Raw genomic sequence first — 21,481 nt, 5'->3', positions numbered from 1 at the left:
GCTACAGCTTACATGTTTTATCGGTGAGCTTGGAGAATTGTTAGAAAGTATTGCATTTACCACAGCAGCTGCTTATCGAATTCCTGTAATTTCTGCTGGATATGGTGGTCACAGCCTCTGTGCATTCTGTGTGGGTGTGGGATGCTTTGACAGAACGAGAAAGGATGCATCAGGAGTGCATTGCTGGGGACAGAAATACCATAGTCTATAACCCTGGTTTCTGGCCAAAGCTCATGTGCTGTGAGACTAGAGAGGTCTGGAGCTTTTTTGTAGCTTCTGTTTTCTGTGTTTTCTCATAGCAGAGATTAATGTAAGCATCTCTAGATAAAAATCAACAGCCATTGCTGGGCAGGCAATTACCAACAATATCATTACAATCCCTTTTAGCCTTGAATCTAGGATTAGGGGGAATATAATCTATTACCTGTGTTTTTCAGCGGTGGTTTCTCATTTTTATGTGATAAAGAGTAAAGCTGCATGAGAAATCCACGTCCAGCCTTGCTTTGCATCACAAAGCCTTTTCTTGGCGCTGTTTTGATGGTAATGCTGCTGTGGAGTCTTTATGTGTAGAAACTGTAGACTACAGAAGAGAGACCTATTTTCAGCCTTGGTTGCTCTTAGCTCTTGATTAGAATTCATTATAAGCACTTTACAGAGGGAGGCAAGCATTACTGAGTTCAGTAGATTAGTTAACTGAGGTATGAAGGGAAAATGATGGACCTGGAAATCGTTGAAAATAAGAAGGGATCACAGCCTTTTCCCGGAGTAACACCACTTGGACCCTGCTAAAATATCCTGCCCTGAAGGTGGCTTGCACAGTAGTCATGCACAGGTGATCTGCATTTCCTAAGCCTTCAGTGACATAAGCAGTGAGTCTTCAAGCTACCTAAAGCCACTTGAGAACTGAACTCTCACTTTACTGCTAAGAATCTGTCATTTCCCCTGAACAAGAGGGTTATGTTACAGACAACCTTTATTGATTCGACAGTCTTTTTGTACTTGTACTTTGTGAGTACAAAAAGTACTCACTTAGTACTTACTTCTTGTACTAGGCACAAAAAGTACTTTCTTAGCCCCCCCTTTGTACTAAGTAATAAGCTAATCAACTGTCAGAATTAACTACTGGAATAGCAGAAGGCAGTATCCCTTATTCTTCAAGGCATGTATGGGCACCCTCGGTCAGTATGAAGTTTTAGAATGGAGAAGTTGGAACATAGTTTTTCTTATGCAGCCCTGTTGACTAGTTTTGGCAAACAGGGGAAAGAGCACACCCTCCCTCTTGCAGGTTATTCCCCCTTCACATCCCAGCCATAGCTCTGAGGGGCAAAGCAGAAGCTGGGAGCTGCTGTACTGTTAATTTCAGTAAGTGGCAGATGCTGGCGCTTCCTTTCTTTCTGAACTTTTGGTGGTTTGTGGTAACATTGAATCTCGTAGTGCACTAGTTCCTAGCAGGGTACAGATGTTTCTTGTCAGCTTTGGCCATCTTTCAGGGCTATAAATACTACCTTTAATACAGAGTAGTGGTGAAAGAGGATTGTGATATATAGTGAGGTGAGGCTCTGTGAATTGGCATGGCTTTTGAAGCAGCGTTTTTACATTAAAGACTGTAGATTTGTTAGCTCACCTGGGTATGCCTTGCTCTTGTCAATTGTTGGAGATGGGAAGTTGGAATGAGTCCTGCCTGATTTGAATGGACGAGGTGTTGCTTAGGGCTTGCATCAGGGTACTCTGTCATTTGCTTTCTTCACGAGTTTCGTACAGGCCAAATTTAGAGAATTTCAGACATTTGCTAGTGGCTTTGGGTAGGGCCAAGGAGGCATTTTCCACAACAATGATGTCAGGAGGGGCTTTTTTTCTTTCCTAGGATAACTGATGGCCTGTGATATTAGTGTTGTTGGAATTGTATTTACAGTACTTATTTCCTACTAGGCATTGAGACTGACTCCCTTTTGCTATAGCACCATTTTATTTACACAGAAATAATTACAAACCAGTGCAAATCCCCAGTTCTTGCAGGAACCAGTTAGATTTCTGTTTTCCCCAGATACTTGATAAAGAAGTTGTACCCACAGGGTGAATGTGTGGTATTTCTGATGTTGTAGAAGCACTGAAGGAGGGAAACAGAGGTAAAATGGGCAAATCTCTGTTCTGTACGTGTCCTTCTCTTAAACCATGCATGAGAAGTGAGGTAGGAAGTAAGTGATGATTTGTGGCATGCAGAATACCTGATTTTTTGCTTTTAAACTCACCTTATATGAAATCTCATCTTTGAGAAGTTAATGGGTGGCTAGCAGACATTTGAGTAAATGGCTAGACAATTGTTACTGGAACACAGTGATCAGTTGTTTTAACCACAGCTTGTCAAGTCTGAAAATTACAGTGGTATGTGAAGCTGTGGTATGTTGTTTAAAGTGCTATGTGCACAAAGTCATCTTTAACTCATTCCATTCATATCTGTCCGGTGCGTAACCCTTGCTGATCATTCATTATCCCTGTGTAAATGGCATTTTAGTAAAAAGAATTTCTATATAGTATAAGAATGTAGAAATAAAAATTGAAATGCTGTCAAATGCACACACACACACATACACAGAGCTGAGATTTTGCAAAAATTTTCATACCAGTGTCAGAGAAAAGCTCTTCTGAAGTTCAAAGTCTGCCTTTGTGCAGGGGTGTGTATGTGGGGGTGTGCTTTTGGGCTCTTGGCCTCTTTAATGGGAGAAGCAAAGCAGGCACACAGCTCAGCCAGAGCTCTCCTATTGTACTAGAGGTGGGAGGAATCTGTAAGTGCATGATTTATCTGAAGTGCCCTGGGATTGCCATGCTGAACATTTTGACTTTGAGCAGCTGGTGAGGGAAATAATTGCCACCATGAGGGAGCAGGAGGGAAGCCAGGAATTCTCCAGGCTGGCATGGGTAGTTTGTGTCTCTCATAATCCAAACTGGGCTCCTTGCTCCGAGTCATGCTTTTTCTAGCAGTGCCTTCCCATGAGATGTCCACTGCTCATGGGTGACACAGAAGCCACTGAGAGTTCTGGTGATATTGTTTTAGATTTAAGGAATTGTGTTGTTTCCAGGACAATGGGGAAGAATGAGGAAGGGACGTGTTCTGACTCAGCTTGGAGTAACTGATCACCCTAGCTTAATCACTGCATTTCTCCTGGAAAATGGTTAATTTCCTGCTTTTAAAGAGGCTTCTTCAAGCCAAGCAGGCAATTGCATTAAAAAGTACTGATGCAAGAAGCATTGGTGCAGTGGCAGTTGTAGGCTGAGCTCTCTCTGAAGTGAGCCCAAATTGAGGATACTTAGCACAGTCAGAAGGAAAGTCCATGTTGTTTGGACTGTCTGGCTGTTTGTTAAAAATCCTTAACTTTTGCTGACTGCTAAATGAATGTCCCTGTTCCACACTGCCTCTTCAGTTAAGTGGATTTTGTTACATTGTGTCATCTTGCCTCTGTACAGTTAATTGCCTTCTGTTCTAAGAGGAAACTCTTATCTTATTTTTCTTCTTTCCATATTCTTTTAATCTCACAGCAATGTTGACCTACAGAATGTGATGTTAGACTCCAGTGCAGCCATGGGGAGCAGTGAACTTCAGGAGAAAGATGCCACTGGAGCTCTTGGCCATGACCTCAGCAATGGCAGCAGCAGCAATTTGGAAGCAGCCAGGCGCCTGGCTAAGCGCCTCTACCATCTGGACAGATTCAAGCGCTCTGATGTGGCAAAACATTTGGGTAAAAAGTATGTGCTGATATGAGTACATGCTTGGCCACATTCTTATTGATGCTTCTGGAGGGGTTCGTTCTTGAATGATAACTTTTATGTATTTCTTCGCTTTTCTTTAGCAATGAATTCAGCAAGCTCGTGGCCGAAGAATATCTTAAATTTTTTGACTTCACAGGCATGACGCTGGACTGTTCGCTCAGGTACAATTCCATTTGTGGACTTTATATTCTTTAGTAACAGCGCTGTTTGCAATGTTATCCTGATTTACATGGTTGTCCTTTTGGGATGTAAGAAGATGAAGAGAGGACTGTAATGTATTTTGGGGACAGAGCTTTCCTCTTCTGTTTGGTTTTGTGTGCTACCCTGTTCTAGTGCTACTGGAGTGGTGACCACACAGAGGGGGAAATATTTGGGTGGACCTGCCTTGAGATGCTGGAGAAAAGTGTCCAGTCACTGGTAAAACAGGGTACTTGTAGTCTGCCAGGTGCAAGTGAGGAATTACAGTGTTGCTCACAGCTGATCTGCACAGACTCTCTGGCTGATGCCTTTTGGTGCTTACCCTGCTTTGCTGCAGTGCACTAAGACCAGGGTTTGGTGTGGTTTGGCAGCTCCCCTCTCCGTGTCTCCCTGAGGAATCCAGGAATGTGCAGAACAGCAAAAGCTTCTATGCGGAAAAAGCTGTAGTGAGTTTGGTAACTGTTGACTTGGGTGTTTGAAGACCCAGCCCTTCCCTTTTCTTTGCTTTTTACATTGGAATCAGACCTCAACAATGTTTATTTTCAGTGTTTGTTTTCAGAAGTCAAAACACCAAGTGTAGCAGTGGCCTGTTAGCCCAGTTGCTGGTGTTCTGGTGATTAAGGAGATTTAAATGAGTTTAACTCACTTGATTGAGGTTACTTAAGGGGGAATTTTTTTCTAATGAAAATCTAGAAGATGTGCACACACTTCTTAGCCCCTTTGCAAATGCATTTCTGGGGATCTGATGCCATGAGACCATAGCAGATCAAAGGCACCCACAAAGTCCTGCCTGCTGAAGGCAGTGGGAATGGAACATGTCTGCATAAACATGAATCACCTGGTCCTGAGGCAGGGGGAGTGGAGCCAAGCTGGAGCACCCTCACTGCTGGGCAGTGGGAGGTCTGTTGCTCATTTCCAGGTTTCAGCACCCCTGAAGCATTATGCTAAATATACCCTTCTTTTCAATTGTGAAATCCAGCACATAATTGCTTTGTGGCACATATTTAGGAGGTCTCTGCTCCCTGTAGATCTCCTGTTAATATTACTAGTTAAGACTTTCTCTAAAATGTGCCCAGGCTCATGTAGGACTTAAACAAGTCAAGGGGATGTTGAGGTTTCAAGAGTAGCTACAGTAGTTGCCAGCTACATGCCCTAAGCATGCAGCAGCACCTGGGGACAAAGAATCCTTCCAAAGCCTGAGGAAACTGAGGCATGCTACCTCACGCTTGGCAGAGAGTGAGAGGAAACAGTGTTGTTGTTGCTGGCTCATTGACAAGCTGTTTATTGAGCATTTTGGGGGCAGCTGCTGAGATCTCTGCTACCTCCCAGCTGTGGGAGGCTGTTGTGCAGCATCAGTGACAAGTCTGAGGCCTGGGAAGGTTGTTCCTTCACAGTCCACTCCCTGGATTCACATTACCCATGTATACCTCCTGAGTGCATCTCTTGCAGCCTCTACAGGATGACAGGAGGGAATGTCATGCTGCTCTGGCTTCTCTCAGTGTGCATTCTGGAGTCCAACCCTGGACATGGGGAGAGCAGACTTAAGGCTGCTCAGGGAGCTAGTTAGTAAGGTTCCCTGGGAAAATGCTTCATAAGGTGCTGGGATCCATCATTGCTGGTCACCACCTCCTAAGGGCACAGGGCAGGCAAATCCAGACAAGGCAGAAGGCTGACTTGAATGACCATGGATCTTCTGGAGCTAACATAAAAAAAGGTGTTCCTCCAATGGGAGAAAGGTAGCGTGATGTGGGAAGAATACAAATTTGCTGCTCACTGCTGTAGAGAGAAAATTCCAGCTGACAAAGTTCCGCTAGAGTTGAACATTGCTAGTATTTGTGTGAGACAACAAAAATATATTTTTTTTTAAATAAGTCAATAGAGAAAGGCAATGCAGAATGGCTCAGTGCATTGAGGGACCATGGCTGTGAGAACGATAAACTCCCAGCTGACCCTGAACCTGTGTGGGATCTGTTGCTCCATCTGCATCTCATGAGTCTATGGGGCCACATGGGATTTATCCAGAAATACTCAAAGAACTGGTTGATGCCATTGTGAAGTTTCTCTTAATGATTTTGAAATGGTCTTGAATGATCCAAAGAGGTCCCATTTGACTGGAAACTGTCTAACGTTCAAGAAGGGCAAGAAGGATGACCCTGGAAACTATAGGCCTGTCAGTCTCAGTTCAGTGCCTAGTAAAATAATGTAGAAAATTATTCTGGGAGGTATTGAAAAATACCTGAAAAGCAATGCAGTGATTGGTCACAACCAGCATGGCTTCATGAGGAAAAAGTCCTGTTTATCCAACCAAATTTCCTTTTAAGACAAGGTGACCCACTTAGATGATCGAGGGAAGCCATTTGATGTGATCTTTTTGGATTTCTGTAAAGCTTTCAATACTGTCTCTCTCAGGACCCTTCTGGAGAAAATGTCCAGCCCACAGCTGGATAAACACATCATGTGATGGGTGAGCAGCTGGCTCATGGGTCAGGCACAAAGGGCTACAGTGAATGCGGTGACATCAGACTGGTGTGACCTGGAGTTCCACAGGGCTCCATTCTTTGCCCTGTGGTCTTCAACATCTTCATAAATGACTTGGACACAGGACTTGAACATATAATAAGTAAGATTGATGATACTTTACTGGTAGGAGCTATCAGCTCCCTCAGAGGAACAGGGGTCCTTCAGGGAAACTTTGATGAACAATAGGTCTGGGGAACTACCAATTTCGTGAAATTTAACAAGGGCAAGTGCTGGATTCTGCACCTGGAACAGACTGGGAAATGAGCTGCTGGAGTGCAGCACAGTGGAAAAGGACCAGAGAATCCTTATGGAGGGCAAGTTGAATGAGAGTGAGCAGTGCCCTGGCAGCCAGGAGGGTCATCTCTGTCCTGGGGTGCATCAGGCACAGCATCAGCAGCCAGGCAAGAGAGGGGATTGTCCCAGTCTGCTCTGCACTGGAGCAGCATCACCTCAAGTGCTGGGGGCAGTTCTGGTCCCTTCAATATAAGAAACATATGAAGCTACAAGGAGATGTCCAGAAAAGGGCTACAAATATGTTGAAGGGCCTGGAGGGGAAGCCAAAGAAGTGGCTGAGGTTCCTTGGTTTGTTCAGCCTAGAAGAGACTGAAGGGAGACCTCATTGCAGTCTACAACTTTCTCACTGATCTCTGTGGTGACCTGTCACAGGATGCGAGGTAATGGCTTAAAGTTACGTCAGGGGATGCTTAGTTTCACACAGCACGGGATTGGGCACTGGAACAGGCTTCCCCAAGGAAGTGGTCACAGCACCAAGCCTGACAGAGTTCAGGAAGAGTTTGGACAGCACTTTCAAGCACATGGTGTGATTCTTAGGGGTGTTCTGTGCAGAGCCAGGAGTTGGACTTAATGATCCTTGTTGGGTGCCTTCCAGCTCAGTGTATTTATTCTATGTTCTCTGGTGGGCAGAAACTCATCCCTGTGGCCCTTGGCTGTAGCATTGTGCTCTGAGTGTGAGGAAACTGCCTTGTTTATTTACCAAATATACTTTCATCAGTTTCCTCTCCAAGTTATCTTCCAAGGGTGTAAATGTGCTGCAGAGGAGGAGAAGGTATAGGTCAGTGGTACCTGGCATGGGCTGGAATGAGCCCAGACTGGGGTTTGGAGACAGAAAGATGGCTAATTCTCAAAATGTGCCTTGGGAGCTGTTGTGAATTTAGGAACAGTATTCCCCAATTTAATGTTCCCACTGAAACACTCCAAAACATGCACCACTTGCTCCCTTCCCCCTCCCCCTCTCTATGGGGCATCTGTAGAGGAGAACTGGAGGCACAAAAGGCAAAGATCAGGGGTTGAGATAGCAACAATTTACTGGAAACAGTAAATGAAACAAGAAAACCAAGAGTAAGGGCGACAATATAAATAACAGAGTGTACAAGAATCACATGCAATCTCTCACCATGTGGAAACCAGCAATACCCTGACTGCTCCACCATGTTACCTGACCAGAACGGATGCCTCCCCCTCCCACAACCTGTGTCTGTAGTTGTACAGAATAGCATCAGGCTTCTAGGCATGCTCCTCCTGGCTACTGCAAAAGTTAACTGTCCTGGCCAGAATCAGAATGTTTTCCTTCTCTTACGCTATACCATCTATATCATGTCCAGGTCGTATACCTCCCATCTACATATATATATGTGTGTGTGTGTGTGTGTCTGTCTGTCTGTCTGTCTGTGTGTGTATGTATAAATGCAAGCATGAATATAATTTCCATAGTCAGTGGCTGTCCTTTCAACATGTATGTTGAGTTCCTTTAGTCCATCACTGTGGGTTCTGTCTGTTCTAGATGTCTTCCAGGGTGGGAGGGCTGCTTGCTTTCACCTGGTTGCAGTCTGCGTCAGGAGCTCGTGACTGGTATATCTGGAACAGTCCGTATTCATTCTCCATAGTAGTTACAACATACAGTGGCAGTGCCATTCAGCAAACAGTATTGTACAATTGAACATTACAGACCGTTCTCACCCAAAAATTGAATTCCCTTAGGGTATGCCTCATGTTTCCTTGTCCCTCTGCATTACCCATCAAGTGCCATCAGGTCCTTGAGCAAAACCAATCCCATGAATGGATTTGCCTTTGCAAAAAGGTGGGACCAATCCTGACCATGTTCCCTAACACATTTCTCCTTTGTACGACAGGATCTTCATCCCCTGCTACAGTGCATAATAATTTTAATTGGGCAGGACCAGCTTGATTGGTAGAGCCTCTTGTTTTAACTAGCAAGTTGGCCTTTGCTAAATGCAGATCCCCATGTTTGAAGGTGCCGCTGCCCATTGCTTTCAATGTCATTTTTAACAGTCCATTGTACTGTTCAGTTTTCTCAGAGGCTGGTGCATAATAGGCAATGTTTATACCCACACAGTCCTGTGCCCTCTGGCCCATGTGTCTGTGGGGCTCCTTTTGAAATGAGTCCCATTAGTCCAACTCGGCTCTTTCTGGGGTGCCATGTTGCTGCAGAAGTTGCATCTCGAGGTCCATGAGGTGTGAGGCAGAGGCTTCGTTTCCAGACACAAAGTGGTTGTTTCCACCATTGTAAGCACTTGAGTCGCTTGCCTTGGTGGGTTTGCAGCAGTGTGATGTAACCAATTTGCCAGGCTGCTCCATATTTGTGTTTCAACCATCTGTACCCACCCTACCAGGGAGGCCTTACCTGCTTGGCCTGCTCGATCACAGCGCATGTTTCACAGTTATGGTAACTGAGAGGCATTGTCCATGGTTAAGTTTGCCCCTTGATCACAAGCCCACATGTATGTTGTGTCTCTTCTGTGATGACCTGAGGCATCTTGAGCCCACTGAGCCAGAATTAATTGGCTCTTACATTGCCAGTCCGGATTAACCCAAGCCGCTTTAATCTTGGTGGCCTGACCCACCTCTCCATCGTTGTGATGTTCTTCGGCAGCCTGACTCTTGGGCAGATGTGCATCTCATTATGTTCTTCTAGAGCCAGCTTCTCTACCAGGGCAGTGATTTCTTGCCAGGATTCATCAGCCCAGATGGGTTTCCATCTCTACTGCCAATTGGCCTTTTTCTGTCAGTCCTGCCACCCCAACACAGCGTGTGCCACTATCCATGAGTCAGTGTAGAGGTAGATTGCTGGCCATTTCTCTTGTTCAGTGATACCTAAAGCCAGCTGGATAGCTTTCAGCTCTGTGACCTGACTTGATCCACCTTGTCCTTCAGTAGCTTCTGTGACTCATCATGTAGGACTGTCTACGGCTGCTTTCTGTTTTTGATTTGTACCTGTGGTACAGGAGGAACTTTTAATAAAGAGATCGTATTCCTTTTCATTTATAGGTAGCTGATTGTATGGTGGGGCCTCCTCAGCATGTGTCCTCTGATGATGATCATGGTAGTCTGAAATTTTCAGCTTCAGGCCAATTAGTGATGACTTCCAAGATCCCTGGGTCATTGGAGTTTCCTATTCAAGCTTGCTGTGTGATCAGAGTAATCCAGTTACTCCACAGTGGCATGATGTGTTGCAGGGACTTTCTCTTTGAATTTTCAGCCCAGTGCTGGCAGCTGGGGCACCAGGAGGGGCTGTGCCTTGGTGCCAATCACTTCTGAGGCAGCTCCAACCCCTTCATAAGTTGCCAGTGTCTCTGCTTCAGTGGAGGTGTAGCTGGTCTCAGATTCTTTGTATGTTGGAATATTTGTATTCCCAACTCTGGAACACCAGGTGTCATTGTCGAAGCTCCACATGTAACCTTTTGCCAGCGACTCCTGGGAAGGATCGTTCTTCCCAGCTGCACTGTGGAGCATATTTTTTATGTCTTGTAGTGTTCTGACTGGCTACTGCATGAGCAATCTCCTGTTTAATTTGTTCAGTATTATTATTTTTCAGGACCCTGCTTGAAATCCTTTTTCTTTGGTATCACTTGATAGAGAGGTTTTAAAATCTGACTGTAATCTGAAGTATGCATCCTTCAAAAATGCACAGTGCCTAGGAAAACCTGTGTTTCCTTCTTGATGATTGGTGGGGACATAGTTGCTGTTCCAGTGACCCTGTCCATTGGAATCTGATGACATCCATCTTTCCATTTTACTCCTAAAAACTGAGTTTTCTGGGCAGGTCTCTTGATCTTAATTCACCATGGTGCAAAACCAGCCTTCAGGAGGATTTGGATTGTCTTCTCCCCTTTCTCAAAACTCCTGCTGTGTTGTCCTGCATGATCATGTTGTCAGTATATTGCAAGTATTCTACGACCTCACCCTTTTCATTACATCCTTTTCCAGTGCAGTCTGGATTAGTCCAGGTTAAATAATGGGTTCTGTTTCCACCCTTGGGGAAGTCAGTTCCCGGTGGATGTCACACCCCTCCAGATAAAAAACTGAGGCCTGCACCCTGCTGCTAAAGGAATGGAGAGCAGCATGTTAGCAGTGTTGATGGTGGCGCCACTTCACTGCTTTGGACTCCAGCTCATACTGAAGTCCCAGCATGTAGGGCGCAGTGGCACTCAGTGGTGGTGTGACTTTATTCAAGCCATGATAATCTGTTGGTCCCTGGGCTTACACACTGACCAACCATATAGGACTGTTAAAGGGTTAACAAGTCTTTCTGACTACTACCTGGCTCTCCAGTTTGATCATCTCATGGATGGGGGTCAAGAGTCCCAGGTGGTGAAGTATTGTCGATGGTGCAGTAGGGATGGGGTAGCAATTGTATCTTGTTCTTCGACCCTCCGTTGTTCTTCGACCCTCAGCAGTCCCTAAACAGAGAGTTCCTCTGAGAGACCAGGCTAGGTGTTCAGCTGTCTCATTTCTTCTGTCTCCACAACAGCCATCCCAGAAATCCTAACAATGCCTTTTTGGGTCCTTGAAATATCCCCTCTTGGGGTAACCTGTGCTAAGGATGCGCAGGGCCTCAGGGCCAGTCACAGTGCGGTGTTTCTGCCATTCGTTTCTCTCCACCTTCCAGTGCAGTCAGCTTTTGGGATCCCTTTGGGACCCCAGAAAGAGATGGATTCTGTCCCCACATATCTTGGTGGCATCAGGGTACATCATGTGCCAGTGTGAGCTAAAGCCTTATACTCTTGTGTGTCTGATATGCCAGAGCACTGGATCCACACCGTCCAGTAGATCTGATTGGCTCTTTCTTCTACCAGGCTGGGACCTCTGTAGTTCTAGTGATAGTACATGTTGCTCACTTCTTGTAAATATGAGCTGGAGGTCCCTTCAAGAGGATCAGAAGTAACATCAGCCCTTATATTAAAAATTAACTCTGTCCTGGCCAGAATCAGGACAGGAGCACAAAGTAGGAACAACAGAGAAACCCTGTCATGGTTCACTTATATCTACTTGTGAACTGGATTATTTGCAATACATTACATGTGAAATTAAGTTATTACCATGCAGATCACACTCTGTGTGGGTGTGAGATTGTTGCAAGTACAGCCTGTCTCTGACCTTACATCGGAGAGAAAAAAATTAAAGTTTGTGCACCCAGACTAGATAGATGTGAATGTTTCAGCAATATATTCCATTCCTCTCAGATCTGGTGTTAGTTTCTAATGGGATGTTTAAAAATTGTCTGTTAGATGGTTATTCTGTATGTCTTCTTACTTCAGATCCAGAAGTTTTGTGTTTTCAGTATTTTCTTAAAAGCATCCTGATAAATGAATATAGAAGGTCATCTTTGGCTGTGAGATGCATTTTTCTATGTGGGAAGAACAGCAACGTGGTTAAGAGGAGGTGTGGTCAAGTAGGATAGAAGTGAAAGAGAATAGAAGTGAAAGATGTGTGTCCTCCCCACCTCTCTGCACAGGCTTGCTGGCTATATCCTGTCAGTGCCCAGGTGTGCACCAGCCCTGCACCCTGGGCTCTCATGAGCTAGAACCTCTGGAGGGCCAAGTTACTCCTCCTGTTGTTGAAGCTCAGTGGAAGATGTTGTAAGTCTTCTGCCCTTTTGCTCAGTTATTTTCTGCAGGTCCAAGTAGTCACACTCCTCCCCATCTGATGTGGTCCTGGCCATTCTGATAAGTGAGCACACATTCAGTGTTAGCGGTGAGTGCTGTCCACTTGCTTGACTTCACCACCCGGAGTAGCTTTTCTGATTTGGAGAGCAGTACTTACAGTAAAGTTAAAAGGTGCAGGGATGGTGGGCAATTAGAAGAGAATAAGGAACATCCTGGATATCTTATCATGCATAAAAAACACGTGTTACAATTCCTTGCCCATAGGAAAAAAAATTAAAAGTAAGAACAGCTCTTTCAAATAGTGAAATTACTTATTTTGTATATTCAGTGGCTGAGACCAATGGTAATTTAAACCTTCTTTCATTTACTAAAATGTTGGAGTTAACTGCACTCAGAATGATAGCCCAATTTCCTAGAAAGGCTCCTTGGAACTGAATGTGTGCTTATGTACTTCTTGCTGTGATGTGTGCTTTGCTCTGTGCACTGTGTGAAGCAAAAAGAGATTTATTACCTTAATTTCACTTATTTTTCCACTGCTCTTTTAGGAGTTTCTTTAAAGCCTTTTCACTTATTGGGGAAACTCAGGAGCGAGAGAGAGTTTTAATCCACTTCTCCAGCAGATACTACCAGTGCAACCCAAACGCCATTTCTTCTCAAGGTAACTTTGTTTATGATCCTGATACTGTTTTTGATACTGTCTTTACCCACATATGGTGTATGCCTGGAAAATGAAGCTGTGTAGTCACTGTGCCACACTTTAGAGACTCTCTCTGGTAAGCATTGAAACCCTCGGCACGAAAGATATTAAATATAAATAGGTCCTCAGTATAAATCCTCAGTTGTGGCACCTCCAGATTTGTCCTCAGTTGTAGTTTCTGGTCTTGCTGGCTTCGGTGTGTGGGTGCTTGTACTCCAGCTGCACTCATGTGGACAAGAATAGGTCCCGTGTCAGGTGAGAGAGAGGTTGTTTGCTTTCCATGCTCCATTCAGCGCTTGTATCTGCATGCACTGGCATCAGGCATGCCAGTTCTTGCCAGTTGTGGGGGTGAATTTTGGGTGCTGTATCTAGACACTGGCATGGTTTCATCTCGACTAGCTAACATCAGTCAGAGTGCTTCTCCTTGCCAATGTTTTCAGTCAGTTTGGAAATAAATGATGGAAACAAACAAGCACATAGATCAAACCTGAGAAAACTAGGATTGCAGAAGAGGACAAACTGTCTGTTGGCATAACTGCTATGTTCAGCCAGACATGCTGGCAGAGCCTTGTGGCCCTGTGATTGCAGCACATGCTGATCACACACTGAAGGAGGAGGTTGAAAAAGAAGGCAATCATTGGTTTAGCTATACTTTAAGTTTAGAGTGTGAGAAAGAGATGCTACAGTTAGAGGTACCACTGTGCCTCCTTACCCCTTGCTTTGTGACCTACCCTTGTTGCAGTGAGATAATGTTTAGGCACTTGGCACATCTTCAGCTTTACTGGCTGTCGTGCAGGGGAGGGAAAAAAGTCAGGAGTAAGACAGGATCTGCTCCTGTGCTGTCTCTGTACTCTGCCTATTGCCTTTCTTATTTCAAGACACTGTAGGCAGTCAGATAGAGCAAGTGCATCATGACCAGAGTGAAATAATGACTTGCCTGTTGATGCGGCTGCCTTATTCTAGTTAAGACTGCAAGAGGGATATTGCGCCTTTGGACCCCAAATAAGCATTTAAATCCTGCACACTTAACCCAGGATCTTAGTAGTGTATGCAGTTTGGGCACCACAACATAAGAAAGATACAAATCTATCAGAGAGTATTCTGAAAAAGGATATGAAGATGGAGAAAGGTCTAGAGGGGAAGCCAGATGAGGAGCAGTGAGATCACATAATTTGCAGTGTCTGGAGAAGAGGAGACTGAGGAGAGACCTCATTGCCGTCTGCAGCTCCCTCATGAGGGGAGGGGGAGGGGCAGGCACTGATCTCTTCTCTGTGGTGACAGTACCTGAGGGAAAAGTTGTGTCAGCAGAGGTTTAGGTTGGACATCAGCAAGAGGTTCTTGTCCTGGTGGGTGGTTGAGCACTGTAACAGACTCCCCAGGGAAGTGATCACAGCACCAGCCTGACAAATCTCAACAAGTGTTTGGACAATGCTCTCAAGCACATGGTGTGATTCGTAGGGATGTCCTGTGCAGAGCCAGGAGATGAACTCCATGATCCTTGTAGGGCGCCTTCTAAACTTGCTTGGAAAGGTTATTCAGAAAGGGCTTAAATTACTACTGCTTTTTCCTGAGTTGGGCACAAAGAAGAACTTTACAAAAGTTCCCAGAATGTTCACAACCAGACTTTCCTACCAAATCTTAGAAAATCAGGAATTTAAAACAAACATTCAATCAAAATAAAGCATTTCACAGAGCATTGACTTAGTAAACTTTACTCATCCAATCTTAATTACCCGTATTTCAGAAAATGGAAATTAGGAGTAGAAAAGAGGAAAAATATACAAAAAGAAAGAGCCAAAAACAAGATACAGCTACTGCCCCGGATCCTAGTGTGATTTCAGCTATCCAGAGACAATAGGGACACAACCATATGTCCTGGGGTCTGCTCTGGCTTCCTGTGGCAAGAAACCCCTGGGGGCACTTCCAGTCATCTGGTCACCCCAAGGCTTGACTGGGGCTCCGGGGTAGATTGTGGGGCATTGCTTTCAGTGTGCCAGTGATTAGTGGCAGTTCTGATCTAAAGGGTCCAGAGAGTGGGTTGTGGAGCAGTGCACCATCCCATTTTCTGCAGAGCTGCTCCCCCTACACACACATTTCAGTTATTTTGAACCAGTAATAATTTTCTTCAGTCTCTCAGTCCTCCAGCTTTATTCTGTGGTTCTATGAATCTAGCTTATTGCTGAGGGTGTTGGCCACAGGACCAACTTAGAAGCCCCTCTGGAGTGCTCTCTACCAACATGGAGCCAAGGCAGCACAAGTAACTGACTGTTCTTCTCCAAAATTAGGTCTAATTGAGCTCTGAATGAGGACTAAGCCAGAGGGGGAGAAAACCAGGATACCCTGCTGCGCCCACTCCTTACAAAAGAACAAAATGTATTTTACTTTTCCCGTTCTGCACTGAAGTAAATGAAGAAGGAGGTGTTGATTCAGACTGTAATATTGGTATTAGCAAGCTAAGAGTGATAGCATGATTTCCTGTCTTGCTTGCTGCATCCATGGGTGCTGCAAGACAGTTTTGACAGTTACTAAAAGATGAAAGAAAGACTGTTGTGGTTTGACAGCTGTGTGATGACCTCATTGTTCATTTATTTAATTATGTATATTTCATGATAAAACAGATTCTTAAGAAGGGAACAGACTCAATTAATCCATGAGTCTCAGTTTCAGCTTCTTAAAGGTCCAGATGTGGTTTTGCACATGACTCTGGTTATTTCTCTTTCTGCAGATGGAGTTCACTGTCTCACGTGTGCCATGATGCTGCTGAACACAGACCTCCATGGCCATGTGAGTATGCGCAGCTTTGTGTAGACTGCTCCTATCCACACCATGCTGGGACTAGGTAGTCTTGTGGCAGCCCCTCTGCTGGTGGCCTTCTTCTGAAGCCCCCGCAGACAGCAAACAGTGAGAAGGCTGCACTCCCAGGCAGGCCTTTCCAGCATGCCTTGATCAGTCATGTGTGAGCTGGCATTGTGCCTGGCGTTGCCATAATGTCTGAGCACACTCCCTGACCTTAGGGCCGTCTTTCTGGCGTGCTTACCATCCTTCCTGCTGCAGGCCCTGACCGGGAAGCTGTGCTTGGGATTGGCTTCTCCTTTGTAGTATGTACAAACATGTGGGAAGGCAGAATAGAGATGGGAAGTGAAGACAACCTTTTGGGAAGGTCACAACACAAAGGGAAGGTGATGTTTGCAGGCATTCATTTGCAGGCAGCAGATCGGGTGGAAGCAGAGTTTTGCACAGACAAATGATGGGTGTACTCAAAACCAGGAGAATGGAGGGAGGATGTGAGCATGCTGAGTGGGAGCCCTGTGTTCCTTTACTGCACACCTCTCCCCACTGCCTGCCTGAGTGAAATAGTATTCTGGTTTGAGTTCTCTTAGTTACCCTGCTGCAGGGTGCCAGCAGCCTTAGGATGGGTATTTCAGCACAAATGGTGCAATACACCAGCTATGCAAGGTATTCCCATGCTGATGGGAGGCTTCCTCTGCCCTCTAGTTAGGATGGAGTGTGTAAAAACACAGGGAGCATGGCATTATAGTATGCAAAAGCAGTGGCTTAAGCCAAGCGGCTCTGAGGCTCCTCTCTTGTCCTCCATTGCACTTGCAAGGGCTCTCCCAGGAGGATGCCTGTCGGGAACTCTTATGTATCAAGGGTGTTGGATTGGGCAGTAGGACGTGGAAGCATCCTGGGTCTGTCTCAACAGGCTACTTAACCCCTGTGGCGGTGCAGGTAATAAAACCAAGACTTGAGTGTTCACAAGGAGTTCTGAGACCCACCTCCCATTAATTGAATGCCTTTGTTTGCAGGTTGTGGAAACAGGAGCGGGTAGGGAGTTGTGAAGAATTTTTTTTTCTGAAGGCTTAGCTTTCCTTACTGAAGGACTGGATGCGGGGCATATAGGAATGTGCTGCAGTTTGTCTCTTAGCACACATGGCTTCTCTTGAGGACACCTTGAGTATTTCTGCACAGGTATCCCACTCCCCAGAGTGGTGAGCAGCCTGGGACTCCTGCTTTACAGTCTGCCTGGCCTCACATTCCAGGGAGGGAGACCAATTAATGGTCATGCATTAGCCTGACAGTAATTTTGATTGCTCCCTGCTTTAGTGAGCTGTACTGTCTTCAGTAGGTACTGGAATAAACAATCTGGCTCTGATCCATCATTGCTACTACTGACTCTGGTTGTTGCGGTGTGTTACTTTGGAGACTTAGCCCACTAGCAGTTGACAGTGTGTTGTTATGTATATGCAGCTGTAGCATTTGCCAGACTCCTGCGTGTATTATGTCCATGGGTGTGTCATTGTGTTCCCTCAAACCCCTCTGATTTCCTCTGAATTTTGGTCTTCCTCTTACTGCTTTGCATTTTTCCACATAGGTGGTAAGTTTGGTATTTTTGATTTGGAATGCAGCCCTTGCAGATATGCCTAATTGCCTGTTTCCTAACAAAGATAATGCTTTACCCCATCCTTACCAGGATTCTGCTAGAGCAGGAAGCAAATGAGTCACAGGGCTTGTCTATACACTGTGCTCTATTTGTTACTGACATACTGATCATAAGCACAGACATATCTATTTCACAGTCAGCTCCACTGTTTGTGGGGCTGTAATGCAGCTGCTCTGCCTTCAGTTCACACTTGCCTTTAACTCCTGTAGACAAACTCTCACTTAATCCCCTTTATGTTCCCTGTCTTGCCACACTTCTGTTTGTAACCAAACGGTTTTTGCTAGGTGTGTCTTGGAAATGCATGCTTGCTTCTCTGCACAGAGGTCATCACCCACATTGGTGCTAGAGAGTTTTGAGGTATCTTTAGAACATCAGGCACATCTTCTGGAACCTCTCTCGCACTATATGGAGATGTTAGCTTTGATCTTGCAGCAAAACAGCCCTTTGTCTGCAATGCTGGCTTTGGTCAGTGTGGGGAAGCTGCCAGCTGCTGCTTGGAGGAAACAAATAGAAGTAGGCTGAAGTTTCAGGGAGAAAGGAAAGCACTTGTAAGTGTACTAGACCAGCTCCAGCATGCATCTGAAAACTGAAGTTAGAAGTTGTGTTCTATAAGCTTTGCAACCAGAGTTACAGCCTATCTGTGTTGTCAGGAGCCATCCTTTTGTGGGAAGACAGGTATTGTTCCAGGGTTACTGCTTGCCTTCTTTCTGTGGGTTTGTGCTGGCTGCAGGCTATGGGATGTTCCTTATTGGCAAGGTGAGGCTGATGGGAAGATTTGGTGGTTTTCCTGATCAAACATTATGGAAGGGAAATAGAGGATAATAGAGGACTTTAAACTGTCATGTAATTCATAACATCGAATGGCCTGTATTAGCAGCTAAGGGCACCAGTCTTGTGTTAGTTTGAGCCCCTGCTCCTAGCCAAAGACAATGCTCACACAGAGCTCTTCTGCTGTATTTCTACAGACAAAACTTGCCCTGACAGTGGAAAAGTCTTCACTTCCATCTCCCGACTGACAGTGGTGCTATCCTCAAAGATACCATGACTGTCACAGAGCCCTATTTTCCCCTCTCTGTATACTGTGTTTCACAGCTCATCTCAGGCTGCTTTTCTTCCCTCAGATATCTTTGGTGTCCTTTTTCATCAATGCAGTGTTGTAATTGTTGCCTGTTCACGAGGCTCCCCGCATGCTAAGCAGAGGCCTTCTAGCACCTGGGGGACTGAGTACAGATGCTTTCTCTGAGGGGTGATAGAGGCAGGGATTCAAGAGTAGTTTAGGGCAGCCTCAAACTTCTGGATGTAGTTCAGCTCCTACACAGACATGTAGGGACAGCCAAACTGTTCCTTTGTGTTTTTGGCTTATTTGGGCAACTTTCAGTCTGAGACTTCGACTGGAAGAGAGAAAAGAGAGCAAGCCTATGGAAATGTCAAAGCAGCTTCAGCTCGTGAATCAGAAAAGGTAATGGCCATGCCTGGACATCACACTCCAAGTCACAATAGTTGCCACTGAAAGGAGGCATTTGAAATTATAAGAGAAGGGTCTAGAAAGGGCCTCAGTTGCATGTTTTCTGGTGCCCCACAGCAGATTTAAGTAGAGCTATTCCGTCAGAGACTCATAGAGCTTCTGGAGACATGGGGATATAAGGCACCATGCAAATAGTGCAAATACCAGAGATGATCTTCATTGTCCTCTTCATTACCCCCAGTATTAAGGTGGGGTTTTTTTGGGGGGGTGTATGTGGGCCTTGGGTTGCAAAAGTACTTTCCCTTTTCTAGCTATATGCATACAAGGATGCTCATCTATGAGTAATCTCATGAATGCATTCTTAGTGCTGCCTGGCTTGGGCTTAAAGGAGAGCAGAAAGATGCATTTAATCTGATGATGCTTGTTCCTGTCATTATGGAAAGCAGCAGGAATATGATGTTGTGTTTCTCTGACACTCCTTTCAGAACATTGGGAAAAAGATGACCTGTCAAGAGTTCGTTGCTAACCTCCAGGGGATGAATGATGGCAAAGACTTCCCGAGAGGGCTCTTGAAGGTAAGGAATTAACTGCAGAACGTGGGTTTCATTTCTATTGAAAGATGGTTTGAAACAAAACACCCGTCTTGCATTTTCTGAATCCTAATTGTCAAACATGACAAGTGATGGGCACATTTCTCCTCCCAGAACATACATAATATATATAATGTTTATTCTCTTGTTTTCCCTCTTACCTTCACTCGATAGTGAAGGAGACTCTCTGCAGCACAGAGAGGTGAAACTGAGCTGTGGCAGGTCTTGCCCCAGAGCTGTGTGCTTTGTAAACTCCTGTGGTCATGCCAACCCAGAGTGCTGTCTCCTGATTACAGCAGACAGAAGCAGCCAGTTGGCTCTGAATGTGAATACATTAAAGGCTAAGCCTGATCTCTGTGTACAATCTGGAAGGCGTGTGTGTTTTTTCATCAAAGGTGCTTTGGGGTATTCACATTAGAGCTGGAGATGTAATTTCAGATTATAATGTGCTGTCTGGCACAGGCTGCATTGCTTCAGCTTTTGTTCATTAAGTTTGTGCTAGGAGTTAAATCTGATGAATGGGGGAAGAAGCTGAGCAGGACAAACCTTGTTTTCTTGTCAGTAATAACGAGAATGTTTTGCCTCTTTTTTGTCTGATTGCTAGCATGAAACAGCACTTTGTTTAATGAAGACAGGTGTGCATACTCTGGAGTTCATTATTTATTTATTTTTTTGTAATGGAAATAAAAATAAGAGGCTGCCACATCTGAGAGCTGACCCAATGCCTGTTGAAGCCAACCAAATGAGTTGCCATCTCTTGTGTGAGTTTTGTGTCAGAATCATTGAGAAATACAGATGTGCCTGTGTAGTTAAAGCAGCAGAATTTGTCTTCTACTACTGGTAATTTCTTCATTTTCTTAATCTTCTTCAGGGAGATTTTTGTTGGACCCTCCTGCTTCAGTTCTTAATATGCAATAGGAAATATTAAATTTTAGATTTAATGTCTTTAATTTTTGAATCTGTATATCTGTCAGCAGCCACATTTAAATTACTTTTTCCCCCAAAGGAATCTCATTTCTCTGTTTGCCTTAGAGGGATGTGTTGAGATTAATTTGCAGGCTAATTACAGCCCTTACTGAATAAATAGATCTCCAGATTGTGTTTAAATAACCTGAGTGTACTGACAAGAGACTTCCAATGGTGCTCACCTGCTGTTTGTTTTCCTCCTGACAGAATTATGCAGTTGGTGCTGTACCTTCATGTTTAGTGCACACCTGCTGATGCTAGGGATGTCTGACTCTTCACCCAAAGCAAATTCCAGGGCTCAGGATTTTTTGGATGTAGACGGAAGAAGTTTGGTGTTGGTGTCCCATGTTGCTTAAGGCTTTCCGCCCTTTTCTGTGTGCTGCCTTGATGTCTTGGGGACAGAGGTGGCATCCAGCTTTGTTTTCTCATCTGGCTTGTCTGAAGATTTAATAAACTGACCTTTATTTTTTAATTTATTAGTGGAGGGGGAGTGGAGTGAGTACAAGTAATTGTGCTACTGTGTTCACAGCAGCCATACTGCCACTAAATGTGCGATAACAAAGAATTAGCGGAAATTAGTTTTTGCATTAGTCTCAATAAATTAAATTCACAGCACCCTCCTTCAGCACAGCACCGAAATGCATGTGGCTTGCTGCTGCATTAGCTGTGTAGCCACTGAGCATGGGTGAGGCTGCAAGCCTTCTCCCTGCATCCTTGCCCAGCTGCCTGGGAGAGGAAGAGTGGTTTCCACAGGGTGGCAGTGTGTCCCTGTAGGAGTGAGGTCCTGAGCATCCACTGGTGACTTACGCAGACCTGTGGTGAAGCAAGTGAGCTTTTCTGCCTCTGCAATCTCTCCGTGTTCTCCTCGTGGCCCTGCTGCACCCTTGTATGAAGCTCTGCAACTCTGCTGAGCCC

At 45.0% G+C, this 21,481-nt stretch overlaps 1 protein-coding gene across 1 annotated transcript in view; it reads left to right on the top strand.

The window, feature by feature from the left end:
* The window catches only part of PSD3 (pleckstrin and Sec7 domain containing 3), a gene marked incomplete at both ends in the record, with an annotated part of 105,495 nt that overhangs the window by 37,404 nt on the left and 46,610 nt on the right, over positions 1 to 21,481 (top strand). The window contains 5 exons of the mRNA XM_084224757.1: positions 3,535 to 3,741; positions 3,846 to 3,926; positions 12,953 to 13,065; positions 15,830 to 15,888; positions 19,496 to 19,585. Coding sequence (XP_084080883.1) covers positions 3,535 to 3,741; positions 3,846 to 3,926; positions 12,953 to 13,065; positions 15,830 to 15,888; positions 19,496 to 19,585 — 550 coding nt within the window. The remainder of the gene's footprint in view (positions 1 to 3,534; positions 3,742 to 3,845; positions 3,927 to 12,952; positions 13,066 to 15,829; positions 15,889 to 19,495; positions 19,586 to 21,481) is intronic.

This window comes from Fringilla coelebs (genome assembly GCF_963513975.1).
Source record: "Fringilla coelebs genome assembly, chromosome: Z".
NCBI lineage: Eukaryota > Metazoa > Chordata > Aves > Passeriformes > Fringillidae > Fringilla > Fringilla coelebs.
This window is presented reverse-complemented; position numbering and strand designations above follow the sequence as displayed.